At 45.9% G+C, this 20,254-nt stretch overlaps 1 protein-coding gene and 1 long non-coding RNA gene across 17 annotated transcripts in view; one reads left to right on the forward strand and one right to left on the reverse strand.

Moving 5' to 3' along the window:
- The window catches only part of SH2B2 (SH2B adaptor protein 2), an 83,282-nt gene that overhangs the window by 52,497 nt on the left and 10,531 nt on the right, over positions 1–20,254 (forward strand). For 7 of the 15 annotated variants that reach the window (XM_070566378.1, XM_070566379.1, XM_070566380.1 and 4 more), the window contains 5 exons: positions 4,759–5,012; positions 5,761–5,839; positions 6,656–6,756; positions 12,603–12,688; positions 13,641–13,708. In XM_070566378.1, coding sequence (XP_070422479.1) covers positions 4,759–5,012; positions 5,761–5,839; positions 6,656–6,756; positions 12,603–12,688; positions 13,641–13,708 — 588 coding nt within the window. Of the gene's footprint in view, positions 1–4,758; positions 5,013–5,760; positions 5,840–6,655; positions 6,757–12,602; positions 12,689–13,135; positions 13,709–20,254 lie in introns of all 15 variants that reach the window. The other 8 variants (XR_011524384.1, XR_011524383.1, XR_011524380.1 and 5 more) reach the window with 7 other exon arrangements.
- LOC103551707 (uncharacterized) lies at positions 14,193–19,375 on the reverse strand. 2 transcript variants are annotated; one of them, XR_011524387.1, is made up of 4 exons: positions 19,028–19,166; positions 18,472–18,693; positions 14,483–14,613; positions 14,193–14,357 (listed from the first exon to the last, which is right to left on the reverse strand). It is a non-coding gene; the product is annotated as an uncharacterized lncRNA (long non-coding RNA). The 2 variants fall into 2 exon arrangements; XR_011524386.1 differs by lacking the exons at positions 14,483–14,613; positions 18,472–18,693; positions 19,028–19,166 and adding an exon at positions 19,213–19,375.

The raw sequence follows: 20,254 nt of genomic DNA on the forward strand, positions 1-20,254 counted from the left end.
CGGCCCAGGGTTCCCCAGTTCGGATCCCGGCTGTGGACACGGCACCACTTGGCAAGCCATGCTGTGGCAGGCCTCCCACATTTAAAGTAGAGGAAGATGGGCATGGATGTTAGCTCAGGGCCAGTCTTCCTCAAAAAAAAAAAAAAAAGCCTTCTGAGTAAGTCTAACTATGTAGAATTCCAAAAACAGGATAAACTAAACAAATTTTATAGATGCATGATTAGGCAATAAAAGTATAAAAATATAAAGAAAAGCAGGGAAGCAATTACCATTCAAGCCAGGAGAGTAGTTAATTCTGGAGAAAGGGAAAGAATAGTGATTTGGAGGGTCGGGGTGGGTTCTGGGTGCTGGCACATTCTACGTCTTGACCCAAACGTGCTATGCAGTTGTTTGCTTTGTGATCCTTCATTGAGTTGTATGTTTTGTTTTTGTACATTTTTCTGTATGTATGTTTTATTTCACAACATAAAAGTTTAAAATAGTGTCTATTTCATAAGATCCTTGTGAGAATTAAATGAGAAAATGCATACGACCCAGTTGCAAAGAGCCTGGCATGTTGAAAGTGCCCACCAAGGTTAGTGACTCTGATTCTCATTGGATCCGGGGCATTTTGTGTGGCCTGCCCAAGCACACTGTGCCCACGTGTGTGGAGCTCAGCAGAAGATTTGTGGATGGTTCACATACTCCCGGGAGGTCAGCCAGGGAGGGTGTGCAGAGCACAGGTGGGGTGGGCAGTGTCAGGGGCTGAGAGATCGCGGGCCAGACAGGACAGAGCAGGCATCTCTCCCACTGGGTCCTTCAACCAGCAGACTATGGAGTGTCCCAACCGTGGGGGCCGAGTTCATGGATAGAAAGGTAATTTAGTGAATCAGATTGGGAGCTCTGAAGGATGGGGGTCATGCCAGCTGCAGCTCTAAGAACCTCCTACCGTTGCCCAGCGTGGCCTGGCTCAGAAAGACCCCTAACCTGTGGGTGCTGACCAGCCTTAGCCACAGCAGCCAGGACCCTGCCCAGTAGGTGTCCAGGGCCAGAAGCAGAAGCGTGGGGGCTTCATCCACGTTGGCTTCTGGACTTGGGAAAGCCTATCACTGCGACCACCCGTTGGCCCAACACTGGATAGGGCAGGGCAGAGCAATTTACAGGATCTGAGCTGCCTCAGGTGGGCACAATGGGATAAAAGCTGGCAGTGCTCCCCAAAGCCACATGAGAATGGGGGGTGGCTCCCCCACAACCTGACAAGGTGACCTGTGTTTATTATATAAGTGTATGGAGGTATAATTTTCATACAATTCAATTCACCCTTTTTAAGCATATAGTTCAACTATTTTGGCAAATATGTGTGTTCACATAAGCACCGCCACGATCCACAACATTTCCATTGCCCCAAAAAATTCCCTTTACAATCAATCCCTTCCACCCACCCTCGGCCCCTGGCAACTGCTGATTGATCTGTGTTCTGTCCCTATCATTTCAGTTTTTCCAGAATGCCAAGTAATGGAATCACTCAGGTTGTAACCTTTTGAATCTGGCTTCATTCATTAACCATAATGCTTTTGAGAGTCATCCATGTGGTTGCAAGTATCAATAGTTCCTGCCTTTTTATTGCTGAGCAGTATATCACTGAATGGAGATATCACAGTCTGATGGACATCTGGGTGGTTTCCAGTTTTTGGCAATTACAAACCAACCTGGTCACATCCAGGTCTCTCAGTGGACATCTATTTTTATTTCTCTCAGGTAAATACCAGGAGTGAGATTGCTGGGTTGTATGGTAAATGTATGTTTATCTTTATGGGAAACTGACAAACTCTTTTCCCAAGTGAGTATATTCCATTTTTGTTTTTATTCCTGTTGGTAGAACTGTTCTTTTGTCTTCGAGAGCACGACCACTGCGGAAAAACCACTGACTCACAATTTCAGGGAGAAACTCAAATTATAGAATAGTTGTAAACATTTTTGCTGTTTTCATTCTTTAAGTCCCAACCACAACTTGAAGGATCGAGGTCGGAGTGCTCATCCCCAAGGGTGACCAAATGTCTGGTTTGCCCAAGACTCTCCTGGTTTTAGCACCGAAAGTCCTGCATCCTGGGAAACCTCTCAGTCTTGGAACCAAACTGGGACAGGTGCTCACCCACTTGAGTGTCAGGTGCTGTGCCGCGCACTGTACGTCTGTCACATCATTTTATCCACAGGCCAGTGTCGAGGGTAGGTTTGCTCGTCCCCATCTTGCGCATTGGGAAACAGCCTTCAAGAGCTTAAGTTGCTCCCCCAGCCCACAGTCCAGAATAGACGGAGCCAAACTTTGGCACCACGTCTGCCAGACTCCAAAGCACTGCTGTCTTCCAGGGCTAGAGCTCAGTCCCTGGGTGCCGCGCTCAGGGCCCCGGGCGCACCAGAGCAGCAGGTAGGCCCGAGTGGAGATTTGCTGCCCTCTGGTGGCAGATGGGGTGACACCCCGGGTCTGAGTCCAGTCTTGGGCGACAGCTACCCGTGGGGGTTGCCAAGAGGAAAGGTGCCCTTTCCTTCCAGGGAGCAGGACCTCAAATCTGGTCTCAGTCCTAGGAGGGTAACACATGGAGGGCCCCCACCAGGGTCTGCTGGGGGCCTTGGTCCAGCCATCCGTGAATCATGTGATCACTCAGGCCTTCACAGACCCAGGGCCAGACTGCTGGGTTTGAGTCTGTGTGACCCTGAGCCGTCACTCACCTCTGTGGTTCCTTATCTGTAAATCAGGATGATAAACATGTCAACACTTAGACCAGGCTCCGATATTGAGGCTGTTATTACCAGCTCCTTCACACCCATATCCTCCACCTTCGTGCATTCATTCACTTAACTTCTATCCAGCAGCTGTCTGCCAAGCACCAGCTCTGAGCTGGACCCTGAGCTGTGGGCACCAGGGAGAGGGCTGCCCTCCTGGCTCTGTAACTCTCTGCTAATCCCCTGTCTCTTGTGTTCATTCATTCACGGAGTATCCGTTTATTACTGAGTGTTCACTCATTTTTTTCTCATACTCACTTGCTTAACTTCCTTATTCATTCTTTCACCCATCACTTGGTCATCTCATACACAGTCATTCATTTTTTATCTATTTTTTTGAGGCGGTTGTTGACTCCCTTTCCTCCCTCCCTCATTCCCCTGTTCTGCAAGCATTCTAGAAGCACCACTATACTCTAGGCCAGGATTAGATGCTGAGATGCTGGCTCAACCCTCCCCCCAGACTTGTGGGTAGACAGTTGGTGAGGACATGCTGTGATAACTACCACATGCCAGCCATCAGGGACCCAGAGCAGGGGGGAGCATCAAGAAGGGAGTAACTGCCTGCCTGGAGAGTGGGCTGGGGGGCAGTCAGAGAAGACTTCATGGAGGAGGTGGCATGTTTGGGGAAAAGTGAGGTGCCCAGGTGGCTGAGGTGTGTGATATAGAGTTGTGTGTCCATGACCACACCCAAGCCAAGCCCTCCCTAGGTCCCAGTGACAGACCTGGGCCACTCAAGGACTTCTGATTATTCATCACCCTTGGCCCCTGAAAAACTACCACTATTGGGCAGCTAGGAATGGCCTTAGATTGCTAACACCCTGTCAGAGGGGTCACCTTCCAACTCCTGGACACTCACTGGGAGAGCTGTCCTGGGCTGGGCAGGCTGAGCAGGCAGCTGAAGCAGTCATATCTGAGGTGCCTCGCCCCAAGATTCCAGGGTCAGCCAGAAAATGTTTATTTAGTGCCTTGCTGTCAGCCAGGCCTTGCCCCAGACGCTGGGAGTACAGCAGTGAACAAGCCAGAACTCCCACTCTCTAGCAGGCGACAAATGATACACAAGAAAAACAACTGTGAAGACCACAGGGACACACCCGTCTTTGAACAAATTGGGTCTGTTGCCTCTTTTGAGAAGGAAAACTGCACTTACTCCAAGAGAATGTTAAAGAGAACTTAGTAAAGAATTTGGGCTTGGGTTAAGTGATTTGGGAGAGGGTTCAAGTAAGTGGGCTTTTATTCTGGATTAGATGCTGTCATCAAATGGGGTCAATTCTATGATTGGATGTCTTAATAAATAATAAATATTTAAAGTGGAAGGAATGAATGGAGGCTATTGCTGTAAAGAAGCAGCAGTTACTCAAAAATGTTTGGTCTTTTTCCGGTTCCAACAATAATCTTGTTTTCATCTGAGTTCAAACATGATTACAGAGCAGTCTTGATTATGCCTTGCTTCCATCACAGTCACAGAATGGCCTTGTGTGATGTTGGTGTTCCAGGAAATTATATCCAACAAGAGAACACCAAGGCCTAGCTGTAAGTGCCAGGCCAGCTCCCAGATGTGAGAAACAGCTTTCTCATAAGAAAGGCTCATTCACTCGACCGAGGTGTATTTGCTGGGTGCCAGATGCAGAGTAATTCCAGGTGGACAAAAGAGACGCAGCCCCAGTCCTCAGGGAGCTCACAGTGACATGTTTGCAGCTATCTTAAATAAAGAGATTGTCAGAAATGGGAGGGGGAGGGGACCGGAGCCGAGAAATGGCCAGAACAAAGGCCCGGGGGCGAGAGGGGATGCTGAGAGCCATTAGCAGGGCAGCCGGCGGAGCCAGGAAGCGCCCGGGGACTGGAGAGGTGGGCGGGGCCCGGACCCCCAGGCACGCAGGGCCACCTCCCCCCACCCAGGGGCGTGGGCGTTCGGATCCCCGATTTGCTCAGAAACAGGAAATGAAATCAAACAGCCTTGATCAAAATAACCGGCTCCACCGTGGGCTTATGAATATTCAGCAGCCTGCTTCCGGCTTGAGACTCCGCCCCAGCCCCGCCCGCCTGGGAGACTGCGCTTGCGTCCCTGGCGCGCGGCTCTGTCGTCATACGTGCGCGCCGCCGCTTGCCGGGGAAGGAGGAAAGCTGTCATGGCGAGCTCCGCCGCCTCCTCGGTGCGACCACCGAGGCCCAAGAAAGAGCCACAAGCGCTTGTCATCCCCAAGAATGCGGCAGAGGAGCAGAAGCTCAAGCTGGAGCGGCTCATGAAGAACCCGGTGAGACGGGGCGCGGGCTCGACGGCCCCTCCGAGTCCCACTCCCTTCCCTTCGGGCGCCTTTGGGGGCCCGCGAGCCCACCTCCCCCGCCTCCAAACTCAGGAACGCGGTACCCGAAGCCCAAGGCCAGTCTTTAGGAGAGAGTAAGCTACCCCGGAGATAGTGAGCTTCTTCCGTCCTTATGTTAGAGCCCCGCCTGGATAAGGGTTCTGTGCAGCGGCTTCCCGCGCTCTAAGACCCTTTCCAGTTTAACTTTCTATGAACAGAAGTATTAGACTGGAAAGATGGAATCTGTGCGTTAGCACAAGGGTTTATTTTCTTCTAAACAGCGCCGATTGTTAGGCGTTGGCCGAGACACCGGGGACAAGTCACTCCCCCCGTCCAAGCCTGGTCCCCTCAATCATGAAAATAATTGGATGAGAAGGTCTCTTAGACCTTTGACTGAAAAGAGTTGACTCTCTTACAGTAGGGTTAAAGTTCGGGGTTTCCAGCCATGAAGGGTGTCTTAGGTTTCTGAGTTCTGCTCTGGAAAGTTAAGTGTAGCCCTGGCAACGCTGTGGGCTGTGATAGACTCCCAAAAGTATACAGGATGAAGTAAAGCTGAGACAGAGGGAAGATAAAATCAGCTTTGGGTCCCAGGAGCAAAGCAGCCTTACTTCACAAGTCCAGTTAAAATTCTTTAGTTAGAAGAGATGTGACTCTCTCCGCAGGTTTATACTTAAAATGCTTTCCTGTTTAAATGTTGCAGGACAAAGCAGTTCCAATTCCAGAAAAAATGAGTGAATGGGCACCTCGACCTCCCCCAGAATTTGTCCGAGATGTAATGGGTAATGTCTTGGGGGAGGGGAGGGCAGTATGTAAATATAATTTTTGAGGTGTAGATATAAAAACCCTGCAGTTGGTATTTGTTAATTAGATCTCTAACAGGAAAAAAAATGTTCGCTAGTTCAATCTTTGCTCACAACGAAGGGGTATTGTTGCTCATGGTTTGGTGTTAGAGAATTTTCTTCTGTGTTATTTTTAATAATATGTGTATTGTTTTTTTCTAAATGGGAATAGTTTTATCTTGTTGGGTTGTAAATTAACATATCCTAATTATAAAGAAAAATAAATAATAGAAGTATAAGAAAGTTTGAACCACCTGTAATTCCAACATCATACTTGTAACATTCTGATACAGCCTTCCAAACCTCTTTATAGTCAAAATCACTCATGCTAAAGAAAAAATGTTTTTACAAAAATGTAGTTGTTCTACACATACTGTTTGGTAACCTACTTTTTTCACTTAATATATCATGGACATCTTTTCAACTCAGTAGAAATTGAAAAATGTGAAATCATCTGGCTGGGCAGAGAAAGGTCATAGGCTCTTTTCTAGGTTTCTGGTCACTGAACTGCAGGCTGTTCCTCCTCTTAATACTGCATTAGAGTGGAATTTTTAGTAACTTCACATTCAACATTCGTGCAGCAAATATTTAATGATGCTTCCACTATGCCAGGCGCTGTGCTAGATTCTGGAGTGCATTGGGGAATAGGGCAGGCATAGTCCTTTCTATTATTTCCAGTGTCTTTGGTGCCCTTTTGATTAAGGGTGCCCTATGTTGGCAATTTTCATCAAGAACTATGGACTGTCCTGGCTGTAGGTTCAAGCGCAGGGGCCGGCAGTGGAGAGTTCCACGTGTACAGGCATCTTCGCCGGAGAGAGTACCAGCGACAGGACTACATGGATGCCATGGCTGAGAAGGTCAGTGAGCGAGGAGGCTGGCTGAGCCCTTGGTGTGGGGTAATGTGCGCTTATAATTTTACAGAAAAGTGTTTGAAGAACAGTAGATCCACCTGGTCGTTGCTTGTGCAAGTCCTGCCTTCTAAAGTTGGTATGGGAAGCAGACCTCAAGTAGAGTGCAGGTGACTCTCAGGTCAGACTCGGCACAGCAGGGTGCTCACACTAGGAGGCGGGTGAGAGGAGGGGGACGTCCGTGTGTATAGAAAGACACGGCAGAGTCCACTTTCCCCTCCAGGCCATTTGCCAAGAAGTGGAATAGAAAGCAGGATCTCCCACACCACTTGAGTTACTATTTTTCTGTTGTTCTCGCTCTTTTTGGCTGAATGCCTGTAACTCCAGTTAGCTGTGTGTTTGGTGTGACTAGTAGTGTGCTTTCGTGTGTCTGCTGCTTTGAGTTTTCTAGCTTGGAGGCTGGCACTTCTTCATGACCAGTGTCTAATAATAATTGATTTAGAACTGAGAAGTGCTTTAGAAATTGTACTTTAAGAACTATTAACCTGGGGCTGGCCCGGTGGCACAGCGGTTAGGTTCGCACGTTCTGCTTCTCTGCGGCCCGGGGTTCACCGGTTCGGATCCCGGGTGCGGACCTGGCACCGCTTGGCGCACCATGCTGTGGCAGGCATCCCACATATAAAAGGAAGATGGGCATGGATGTTAGCTCAGGGCCAGTCTTCCTCAGAAAAAGAGGAGGATTGGCAGCAGTTAGCTCAGGGCTAATCTTCCTCCAAAAAAAAAAGAACTATTAACCTTTCTGTTAGTTGACTGGGAGAGCCAGAAACCTCTCTCTTGTTGCTCTGAAAATTACTCTTTTGGAGATTTCGCTTGTTTTATTTTATTTTATTTTATTTAAAGATTTTATTTTTCCTTTTTCTCCCAAAGGCCCCTGGTACATAGTTGCATATTTTAGTTGTGGGTCCTTCTAGTTGTGGCATGTGGGATGCCACCTCAGCATGGCCTGATGAGTGGTGCCATGTCCGTGCCCAGGATCCAAACCAATGAAATCCTGGGCCACCAAAGCGGAGTGCAGGAACTTAACCACTCAGACATGGGGCCAGCCCGTTTTATTTTTTTTAATTGACTTTTGGAGCTATTTTATCCACATCAAAAATCTTGTTGCGGGGCCGACCCGGTGGCGCAGCGGTTAAGTGCACACGTTCTACTTTGGCGGCCCGGGGTTCACCTGTTCGGATCCCGGGTGCAGACATGGCACCGTTTGGCAAGTCATGCTGTGGCAGGTGTCCCACATATAAAGTAGAGGAAGATGGGCACGGATGTGAGCTCAGGGCCAGTCTTCCTCACCAAAAAGAGGAGGATTGGCAGCAGTTAGCTCAGGGTTCATCTTCCTCAAAAAAAAAAATCTTGTTGGATTTTTTACTAGAATTGAGTTGGCTCTATAACTTAACTTGAATGAGAATGGATATTAGAGTGTTTAGTCATTTCGTCTAGAAACTTTGTCTTTGGGGCTGGCCTGGTGGCACAGTAGTTAAGTTAGCACATTCCACTTCGGTGGCCCGGGGTTTGCCACTTCGGATCCTGGGTGGCACCACTTGGCGAGCCACGCTGTGGCAGGCGTCCCACATATAAAGTAGAGAAAGATGGGCATGGATGTTGGCTCAGGGCCAGTCTTCCTCAGCAAAAGGGGGAGGATTGGCGGCAGACATTAGCTCAGGGCTAATCTTCCTCAAAAAAAGAAAGAAAGAAAGAAAAAACTTAGTCTTTCATTTGTTTAAATCTTTTTGTATCTCTCCATTATGATTTATGGAAACTTTGCATATATCTTACCACATTTGTTCAAAGATATTTTACGTTTTCTGATTGCATTGGTGCTGGGTGGTCCTTTATATTTTGTTGTTGGCTACCAGTGAGAATCAGGAAAAAAATACTATCCTGTGTGTAGTATTCCTATATTTGCCCACCTTACTTAATAAAAATCAAATATCATTTGGCTAATTCTTTGTTATTTTGTATATCTGATTTCATCTCCTTAACGCTGTGCGTGAGAGATTGCCCCTTGTTCTTAATCTTACAACATGTGCTGAAAAGTCCTTTTCCTCTATCTGACCCTGATGCCATGGAATACATTGGTGCATTTTAGAGAGATGCAGATACTTTAAAATAATGTTTATTTGTCTCCTTTTTATGAAAGAGGAAACCACTTTACCTGAGAGCATTTGGTTTTCTGATAATTTGGTTTAAAAAAATACGACTCTCTTGCTGTATAGGAAATTAGAATTTCTGAGGCCGGCCCCATGGCCGAGTGGTTAAGTTCGTGCTCTCCGCTTTGGCAGCCCATGGTTTCACCAGTTCAGATCCTGGACGCAGACCTAGCACCACTCATCAAGCCATGCTGAGGCAGCATCCCATGTGCCACAACTAGAAAGACCCACAACTAAAAATACACAACTGTGTACCGGGGGGCTTTGGGGAGAAGAAGGAAAAAATTAAAATCTTAAAAAAAAAAGGGAAAGAAAATTAGAATTTCTTGTTATATAAAGGAGATAAAATACTTTAAAAAATTAAAACAAACAACGTGTAAAAATAGAATACTACTTAGCAATAAAAAGGAAGAAATTACTGATACATGCAAGAACATGGGTGATTCTTAAAGACTTTATGCTGTGTGAGAGAAGTCTTGCACAAAAGAGACCAAATTGTGCAGTTCCATTTATATGAATTTCTACAACAGGTAAAATGAATCTGTGTGAAAAAAACATCAGCACAGTAGTTGTCTCTGGGAGTTGGGTGAGGAGTTGACTGGGAAGAGGCGTAAGGGAACTTCTGGGCTGATCCAGTTGTACACTCGAGATTTGGGTGTTATATATAAGTATTACCTTAAATGGAAAAAATAGAAAACCCATACAAAAATATTAAACTCTAGTTAATGATATGCGTGCTTAAATCTTTAGAGGTGAAATGTCCTGATGCCTGAAACTTACTTTGAAATGCATCAAATAAAATAACATGGATTGATGGATGGATAGAGGTATGGATATGTGATAAAGCAAGTAGCAAAATGTCATTTGTAGAATCCAGATGGTTGGTATATGCACTGTGTAATTCTTCAACTCTTCTGTGTTTGAAAATTTTCAACATAAAACACTAGGGGCAATAGTAAAGCAGAGAGACAGACAAGGCCCAGCCCCGGTGGCCTAGTGGTTAAGGTCCGTGAGTTCTGCGTAGGCAGCCATGGTTTGGTTCCTGGGTGCAGACTTGACACCACTCTGTTAGTGGCCATGCTGTGCCGGTGGCCCACATACTAAAAAGAAAAAAAGAGGAAGATTGGTGATTAATTCAGCCTCTAGCCCCTCTCCCCTCCCTGGAGGTCAGGAAATGGGGCGGAAAGTTCCCCTGGCAGCTGTTAGCTCAGGGCAAATCTTCCTCAGCAAAAAAGAAGAGACACAGACAAGATACAGAAGAAATTGTCTAAATATTGATAGGAATTGCCAAAATTGAGTTTGAAAACTATCTTTATGATTTTGAAACAGAATGGGATCATTGCCTTGGCAGTTTTCACCTGGTATTTGCTTCTCCTGCAGCCTTTCTTGGCCCCCAGATGTTGGTGGTTCGTCTCCAGCTCCTGCCACCCTCTGGTTGTGACATTCTCAGTTCCTGTGGGAGATTTCAGGTGGCTTGTCACGTAGCTATACCAGGTCACTGTGATGAGTTTGTACTGTCAGGAATAAACCAAACTTTATATATACAGACCACTGGAAGCACTTTTTTCTTTTAAACTACTTTAGAGGGGAAGATAGAGCAGGCTGTTGTCTCAAATACCATCAGTTAGTCTGAAGTTTTTATATATTGATCAAAGACCCAGGGAAAATACAGAAAAGACAGAATGTTTCACAAACCTTGAGTCCATGCAGACACAAAGGTTTTTATTTCACGTGGTGAAAGATAGGCTCTGAGGTTAGAAGGAAAAGAAGAGGCAAGAGAATCCTCCTTTCCCAGTGACAGATGGGATGTCACCGCCCATAGGCTGCGTCCCACTTGCTCCTGCCTGAGCCCTTGCCACAGCCGGGTCACAGGCGCAGCGGCCCGCCGGGCCCTGTTCCGTTCACTTGGTAAGTGCAGCTGCTTTGGCAGCACAGATGGAGATGTTTAGAGCTCCGCTTCCGAACAGACCAAGTGCTTGTAGTTAGCCTTCTAGTTGTCCTGTTCAAAGCTATTTCCTTCTTGAAAGGAGACCCTTCCTTTTTCCTTCATGATTCCTGTCCTCAGAGCATTTCTCTGTCACTCTGAGCAGATCCACACAGCCTGGCAGTGCAGACTGTTGACCTTTATGGCTGTGACTGGAAGAAACAGAGATGACACTTGATATCAGTAGATGTCTTTGTAAGTTTCCAAGTGCTTTCCTAGGTTATCGCATTTCTTTATTCTTCCTCAAGACTTTGGGAGAGAGGAATTATTATTTCTCCCATTTTCTAGATGAGGAAACTGAGGCTTAGGAGCAGAGAGCTGCTAGGAAGAAATAATACAAAGGATGGAGAGAGGCATATATGTATGTGTAGGTATATCTACTCACATATACATATATGGTCTGTGTCTGTGTTAGTAGCAGGTGATGGCAGTACGTGTTAAACAGCTTTAGAATCAGTCATTTGATATCTTGTAACACTTAGGACTTGAAAATTCCACAGTTCTGGCCCTCTGACCAGTCCATCTGCTGAGCTCCGGTCGCTGTCTATAAAGAAAGAACACACTCTTGTGTGTCTCTTCTTCTCTCAGTAGTCTGCTACACTTCTGACACTTCTGGTCACCAAATGTTTGGGGATTTTGCCCCACACCAAGCAATTCTGTGACACCAGCTGAGTGTCCTACAGTTGAGCTCAGTTCTGACACTGTTTACCTGGAGACAGCGTCAGATCCTTCAGGTGAAGAGCTCAGTCCCACAAAACTTCCTCCCCCCCCCCCATCACCACTTGAAAGGTTGTCACCTGTGCTTCTGAGGGACTGGCTGTAAATTGGAGGTTTCTCACGATCCCCTCCTCGGGGTGAATTAATTTGCTTAGAGGGGCTCACAGAATGGAAGAAGCTGTGTTACTTACTAATTTCTGGTGTGTTATAAAAGGATATACCTCAGGAACAGCCAGGTGGAAGAGGGGCGCAAAGCTTCCATCCCCTCTGCCAGCACCATGGTCACCGACCCAGAGGCTGTCCGAACCCCATCCTTGTGGGACTTGGAGGCTTCACTGCACTGGCACGATTGATTAGGTCATCGGCTGCTGGTGATGAATTCAGCCTCTAGCCCCTCTCCCCTCCCTGGAGGTCAGGAAATGGGGCAGAAAGTTCCCCTGGCCACCAGCCCTCTTCCTCAGGGGCTTTCCAGAAGTGACTCAGAGGGGCTTGTTCGAAATAACAAAAGACACCCGTTTCACCTTTATCTCAGGAGCTATTTCAGGAACCAGGAACGGAAACTATTACGATGAAAGATGCCCCTGCGGCTCTTAGATAGGAAATTTATAAGGTTTTAGGAGCTGTGTGCCAGAAACAGTGAGCAGAGACCAAATACATATTTCTTAGTAAATCACACCAGCCAAGGCCCTGGCCACACAGAGCTATAGTGCTGCGTCTGCCCTCGAGGACTTTGTCTCTCTCATATTTTGTGCATGAGTGGTATGTTAACAGACTGAAGAGTTCCTTAGCCCTCAGAGAGCCATTTATTGATTTGCTGCCCCACCTGTGGGGCAGCCTCTTACAGTGGCCCTGGAGACGTAGATGTGCCTTATAGCACCCCCAGTGGTGTGGCTTCTAGGGCTCTCATACCCAGCCCAGAGTGTGTCTAACTGATGGGGGGTCTTTTGCAGCAAAAATTGGATGCAGAGTTTCAGAAGAGACTGGAAAGGAATAAAATTGCTGCAGAGGAGCAGACTGCAAAGCGTCGGAAAAAGCGGTAAGGGCTTTGCAGTGTCCCGTATCTAAGGAGACTGAAGCGCGGGAAGTGGGAGAGTAGATGGCTGGGGAATGAGTCCTTGCGGTCCAGAGTTCACCTGTGTGACCTGTAGAGGTCTTGGGTGTTACAGCCCACTGTGGAGCATCCCAGTAGAGGAAGAGCTTTTCTTCTAGTACTTGGGGAGAGATCAAGTCACTTAGTGCCCATCCCCACACCTCCCTCAAAATTGTTACAGATTCTCCAGAGCTTGGCGGTCTGCACTTTGGTGATCACGTGGATTTCTGTGTCCCATTCATGTCTGTAGTTTAACATCAAGTTTAACAAGATGCTCTGAGCAAACTTCCCATTTAGCTGCTTCTTTGGGGTCTGTGACCTCCTTGAGTGACTACATGAGTATACAGGCTGCTCCTGTGTGTGTGTTTTAATAAATGCTCCCTCAACTTTTAGAGAGCTGAGGAGATTCTCAAGACAGTCCCTAAATATCTTGGATGAAAAAGCATCTCCAGTATTTCTGAGATTGCTTTCATTACCTCAGGACTCACGAGGATTTGATCTTGATTCATGAAGAAAACAGTTTGATGATGATGATGATATTGGAGTAGCAGAATGATGGGAAAGTATTTCTTTTGTTTTATTATTGTAGTGTTTGTGTAATTATAAGTCTTTAAAGATCCTATAAGTAGATGTTTATTTTCTAGAATATACAATGAGGTGGTTAAGGAGTTAATGTACGGTCATGCGTCACTTAACGGTGGGGATAAGTTTTGAGAAATGTGTCAGGTGATTTTGTTGTTGTGCAAACATCATAGAGTATACTTAACGCAAACTTAGATGGGATAGCCTACTACACACTAGGCAACATGGTACTAATCTTACGGGACCACCATTGTATGTGGTCCGTCATTGACTGAAATGTCGTTAGTCAGCACATGACTGTATTTTACATTTGTAGCCAGAAGTTAAAAGAGAAGAAGTTAATGGCAAAGAAGATGAAACTTGAACAAAAGAAACAAGAAGAAGGTGAGTGGTACCCACTTTTCTTGCTTGCAACCTTCTCAGTCTTGATCATAGTAGCTGACCTGTCAAGAATGAGATTTAGAGTTTGGAGCTGGGTGGCTGACTGCCGAAGAAATGAGGGCTTATTTCTATTATTTAGGACTCATTTAATTGCAAGTGTCGGAAAGCCAGACTGGCTTAAGCTAAAAAGAAAGATAGTGGCTCACATTAAGTCCAGGATAAACCTCCCTTCAGGCATGGCTAGTAAAGGAGCTCAATGAGGTTGTTGGCATTCACTGTTTCTCGCTGTCCCCTGGCTCCCTGTCCTCAGGCAGGCTCATGTCCTCCCTGTGGTTGTGAGATATCTGTAGCTGTTCCTAGAAGGAAAGACTGAGGGGATGTCCCTAGGAAAAGTGTTTTTGTGTCTCTTTGGCTCTGTTTGAGTCACTTGGCAAGTCAGTTAAGAATCCTTTTGGCTACAAGAAACAGAAAAGTCAACTAGCAGTAGTTAAACAAAGAGGAGTTCATTTTTCTCATGTAACAACAAATCTGGTGGTAGGTGGCAGCCCAGTGGGGTTCAGCAGCTCAGCAGTGTCAGGCCCAGCGTCTCAGCAGTTCTCTTGGCCTTTATCCTGTGGGCATGAGATGGCTGCTGCCACTTCTGGCATCATACCTGTGTTCGAAGCAGGAAGAAGGGGGGCAGGGGGTGGGAAGAGGTGACTGGTACTTCTCTGTGTTTCTTTTTTTTAACTGAAGAGGAAAAGATCCCCTAGAAGTACCCAGCAGACATCTCCTTACAGCTCATTGGTCAGTACTAGGTCACTTTATCATCCCTTGCTGCCATCAGGTTAGATGACTAGAAAACAGAATTGTTGTGACTGTATTTAACCTTCCGTGATCCATCACTGGGAGCTGAGTACACTGCCACCCTAGACAGACAAGAGATTTTGTTAACAAGGAGGAATGGGAGTGAGTAATGTGTCAGTATCCTGTCCCACAGTGCTGCCAGTCCTGCCCACCTCTGAACCCATCACAAGGCCGGAGGTGCCACCCATTTTCCTGGGAGCCCCTGGGCTGAGAATCAGGGAGAGAGGGACCCCAGATGGAAAGGACCAAGAATGCAAAGAAACCAAAAAATGACACTGTCCTCTACATTACTGAATCAGTGGCTGTTTCCTGATCGACTAGGCATGGGTCCTGGCTGGACAGTCGTGATTTTTAGTCTTATGATAAAGTCAGACTTTCACTGACGTGCTGAAATATGATTGGCCCCTTCCAGGACCAGTTTCCTTCTGAGCTGTAAATGTACCATGTGACACAGTATATATGGTATGGTTTTAGACTGTTCCCACCATTTCCTAGAAGAAATTACTTACAATGTCAAAATGTGATTGCTAGGACCTCATCCCTCAAATAAACCACCTCATTACTTTCCCTGCCCTCCCCCCTGCCCCACACACACACGCACAGAGCAATGTGGAAGTATTTGTTCCAAGGGCTGGAGGATTGGGCACAGGAGCCAGTCTCATCTTCTGTTGGAGGAAATACTGTAGCTTGGACCCATTATATTGAGAAATAGAAAAGTCTCCTTGGCTCTGGGTGATTTGATCCTCCCTTTCCAGGGTTTGTTGTTTTTGCTGGTTATCATTGTTGCTATTTATGTGTTTACTGACCTTCCTGAACTAATTCTATAAAGCCTGTATTTTTTGTTGTATATGGCTACTGAAGTCTCTGCTTGGTTAGCTTAGTGGTCAGCTGAAGATTAGAGATTTCCTTAAGTGCCTTGAACCAGTAAGTCTCCCCAAATCTTTGCCAACAGGCTCTGGGTGTGTGTTGGAGCATGCCTTCCACATTCTGGCAGGCAGTTTACCATTTTGCTTAAGCCTTTACTTCCTCTCAAAGTCAGCCAGAAGTGAGATTGGGGCCATCACTTGTCTTTCTTAGACATCTGCACAGCTCTGCACATGCATGCGACCTTCGAGATTCTCAGCTTTTCCTCTTAAGCTTGTGGTCAATTTCTTGTTTGCTTCAGCTGTTAGCACTGCCTCAGGCAGCTGTGATGTTAACCCGTTGCCATTGATTGTTTTGGACAAACACCCGGGTGCAGGGTGGTGGGGGGGGTGGGGAGTGATTTGCACTGAGTCAGATTGAATAAAGACAAGCCTTGAAAGTGGAAGCTTCCAGAGAGCTGCCAGACAGGTCAAATAGGGACAGTGCGCACGGTATGGAAAGTCTGAAGAACTCCCAGTGCAGTTTACCTCCTCCAGTGGCTACTAGGCTGCTGGTTTTCACAGCTACTGTGATTATGAGGCTGTTGGCTTTGGGGCCATGTCAGATCTGGGAACAGAGGGTAGGGACTAGGGCAAGTTAAAATGCCACAAAGCTTACTGTTGTTACAAAACTTCAGCCGTTTTTCTCAAACAATCCAATGAACGTTTCCAGAGTTCTGAAAAAGTTGTTTTTGATGATTATTATCAGTGTTGTTGATGCTTTTATGGAGGAGCAGATTTTCAGAGATCCTTACTCTGTCATTCGGAAAGTACTTTCATCCCTTTAAATTTTAACTTACCTGTAGTTGAGTATGTTTCCTGTGGGCATTAAATGTTTGGGTCATGTTTTTTAATCTGTTCTGACAATCTCTATCTTTTTATTGATACATTTAGATTTTAGGGCTACCATTTTATTTATGTGGTTTTTTTCTTTTGGTAGTTCCCTCTTTTTTATTTCTGTTTCCTCTTTCCTGTCTTCTTTGGGATTATTTGAACATTTTTGTTATTTCATTTTAATTATCTATTGTGTTTTTAAGTATACCCTTTTTAACTTTTTTATAGCTTTTTAGCTATTCCTCTAGAGAGTACTATATATATGCTACTTTCACAGTCTACTTAGAATCAGTATTTGACCACTTGAAGTGGAATGTAGAAACTTCCACCACATAGGTTCCTTTACCATTTATGTTATGTACCATTTATGTACTACATCTACATACATTGAAAATCCCATCAGATAATGTTATTATTTTTGTTTTCAATAGTAAAATATGTTTTAAAGATCTCAAGGGGGCCAACCCTGTGGCATACTGGTTAAGTTTGATGTGCTCTGCTTTGGAGGCCCAGGTTTGCAGGCTCAACTCCCAAGCGTGGACCTACACCACTCATCAGCCATGGTATGGCTGCGACTCACATACAAAATAGAGGAAGATTGGCATAGATGTTAGCTCAGGGCGAAAAAAAAAAAAAAAAGAAAGAAAAGAAAAGAAAGATCTCAAGGGGCGAATAGTCCAAAATAGTTACGCTTTCTGTTGCTCTTCCTTTGTACCTGATGTTCCAAGCTTCCCTCTGGTATCATTTCTTTTATGTCTGAAGAACTTCCTTTAGTCCCATTCAGTTAGAACAGGTTTGCTGGCTATGAATTTTCTCAGCTTTTCTTCATATGAGGCTATCTTTATTTCACCTTCGTTGCTGAAGGACATTCTCCCTAGATATAGAATTCTGGATTGGCAGTTTTTTGTTTCGGCACTTTAGAAATGCTCTTCCTCTTCCTCTAGCTTCCATGGTTTCTGATGAAAAATCTGTGATCATTCAGATTGTTCTCCCGTCATTGTTTTTCTCTGGTTGCCTTCAAGAATTCTGTCTTTAGATGTCAGCAGTTTGATTATGATGTGTCTGCACATGGATTTTCTTGGCTTTGTCCTGTTTGGAGTTCACTGAGCTAATGGAACTGTAGGCATATGTGTTTTGTCAAGGTTGGGAATTTTTTTCCTATTTTTTTTTTTTTTTGTCTTTGTTGTTCATATTGAATAATTCCTGTTGATCTGACTTCAAGCTGTTTCTTTCCTGTGTCCTCCCCATTCTGCTATTGATCCTATCCAGTGAATTTTTTTTTTAATTTTATTTTTTTCCTTTTTCTCCCCAAAGCCCCCCAGTACATAGTTGTATATTCTTAGTTGTGGGTCCTTCTAGTTGTGGCATGGGGGATGCCACCTCAGCGTGGCTTCATGAGCAGTGCCATGTCCGCACCCAGGATTGGAACTGACGAAACACTGGGCCACCTGCAGCGGAACGCGTGAACTTAATCGCTCGGCCATGGGCCAGCCCCTCCAGTGAATTTTTTATCTCTATTATTGGGTTTTTCAAAAAAGTTCTAAGATTTCCACTTGATTCTTTTTTATACTTTCTGTTTTTTTCCTGCAGTTTTCCATCTTTCCATTTGTTTCAAGAGTGTTCACCCTTACTTCCTAGAAAAATTTTTAAATACCTGCTTTAACGTATTCTGTAATTCCAACATCTGGGTCATTTCGGCATTGGCATTTGTTGATTGTCCTTGCCTGTGCATATTCAGATTTTCCTGATTCTGTATGCCGGGTAGTTTTCTATTGTATCTTGGGCGTTTTGAATGTTATATTATGAGGCTCTGGTCTTGTTAATGTTGTTTTAGCAGGCGGTCAGTCTGGTTGTGTTTGGAGCACAGGTTCTGACCAGCCTTTTGTGGGGTTGTGGGTCCACTGTCAGTTTGGTGTTCGAAGCTTTTGCTGTGCTCTCCAGATGTGTCTTGCATGTGCCCCCCAGTGGCCATGCAGGGTTTGGTTCTTTGAATTCAGTTCTCAGAGTGTTTGGTGTGGTGCTTAGGGCCAGAACCACGCCTGCTCTGTCAGGATGAGCCCAGATCCATAAACAACTTGAGAATGTCTCTTCTAATCTCCTCCCTCTGTGATCTCCCCGGTGGTTTCAGGTTTCCTAGGGCTCCCCTTTTCAGACCTCGACCCAGAAAGCTGGGGCTTTACTTACGCAATCTGCCACGTGCTTCCTACATCTGCACCTGTATCCAGGGGCGAGCGGTGGGAGGATGGAGAAGAAAAGCACCAGGGGCTTGCCTGACCATCTTAGGACCACAGCTCCTTTGATCAGAGAGAAAGGTTCCTGGACGTCATCTGAGTTTTTGTGCCTGCAAGCCCCCGTTGCCATCCCGGCCACTGTTGCCACTGTGCCCCTGGTGGGCTTGCCTGGGAGCTAGGGTGTAAGAGAACGGAGAAAAGAAACACAAGGATTTCGCTCACTCTGGGCATTAGGAGTCCCCTTTTACTCCTCAAAGCAGAACTGGAGGGTTTCTCTTGGAGCTCTGTGTGTATTCAGTCTCCACTTCTGCGTGTTGGATCACCCTGAGTCCAGGCTCAGGGATACTGGAGGGGAAAAAAGGCCAGGAAACTCAGTGCTGTTCCAGTGGCACTTTATATTCTGGTCTTTTTCCTCAATCTGCTTACTTTTCAGAGTCCATGTCTTCTGTCCCAGTTCTCTAGCTGTATTCAGTCTAGAGACAGGGTCGAATGTGCTTGCTCTATCTTACCTGGAAGCCTCTATTTGGTTTTTTGAATTCAAATGCAGGACTTTACATTCAGCTCCTCTGTATTTCAACTTGGTGTTATTAGCTCTGTTAATGCAGGTTCCCAAAATCCTTTGGAATTCTGATTCTGGAATTCAGCATGTTACCATGTCTTTCCAGTGTTGTCATGGCAGGTTTGATAGACTTACCTCCTCTGTCCTTGGTAACAATGTTGAGCCACACTGTGCTGGGGCCAGAGCCCTCCAGCGTCCACTGGAGAGCTCCATCGAGGCTGGACGGACATGTTCACTTACTCTGCAGCTGGAGGTGTTCTCTAGCTAAGAATCAGCCAGACTCACTCTTCTTTCGTCTTGTCTTGTCACAGAGGTGTCCTAGGAAACTAAGAGGTCATTTGAAGTCAGGGAGTGAGTACAACAGATGTTAAGTTCCAGGCTCAGCTCTCACTCTGGCTCACCCTGGCCTCAAGCATCTGGCTTCTCCTGTTTGAGCAGACTGGTTTTTTAGCTTGTAAAATGATGAGCTCTTTCTAGATCTAAAATTCTGCGATTTGATAACTTTGCCGAACGTGTTGCTGATTTATCGTATTTTGGGGGAGTTCCCTCACTGGTAAATCTAAGAACGCTTTCAGAACGAGAAACTGAGGTTAGTTTGCTCTGGGCTTGTACTTCATGAACCTGTACGGGGTCTGTGGAATCACGTTAGCTCTTTAGGAACCGCTCCCAGAACCGCAGGAGACAAGTGGCAGCATCCACAGAGCTGGGCTTGCTTCAGCCAACCCTTGCTTTTCTGACCCCGCTAGACATGAGGTGCATGTAACCATGCAGTTTCAGTGACCTTTCTTTAATTTGCCCCAGGCTGTAAAGAATAGTTGCGATCACAAAAACAGGTTTGAATACTTTCAGGTAGATTTTGTCCAGAGCCTTCCACTCTTGCGCCCTCTCTTGGGTCTCCCCTGTCCTGAGCTTCAGTCTATCAGGAAGATAGATGTCTGCGCCCATGTCACATCATGGAGTTACACCATAGCAGGATGGTGTCTTTTCACACTGGGGGTTGTGACCCTGTACTCACTGGGTGAGAAAACAGGGTGGGAGTTACAGCTGTCGCTGTTTCAAACGTGGATAAAATAGACTAGAAAATAGCAGAGTACCACACTCTGAATAGGTATTTTGTGAAATTTTCTTTCGGTTTCTATGTGGGCTATGGGCTGTAGTCAAATTTGAAAATCATTGT

The sequence above is a fragment of the Equus przewalskii genome, chromosome 12 (genome assembly GCF_037783145.1).
Source record: "Equus przewalskii isolate Varuska chromosome 12, EquPr2, whole genome shotgun sequence".
Classification (NCBI taxonomy): domain Eukaryota; kingdom Metazoa; phylum Chordata; class Mammalia; order Perissodactyla; family Equidae; genus Equus; species Equus przewalskii.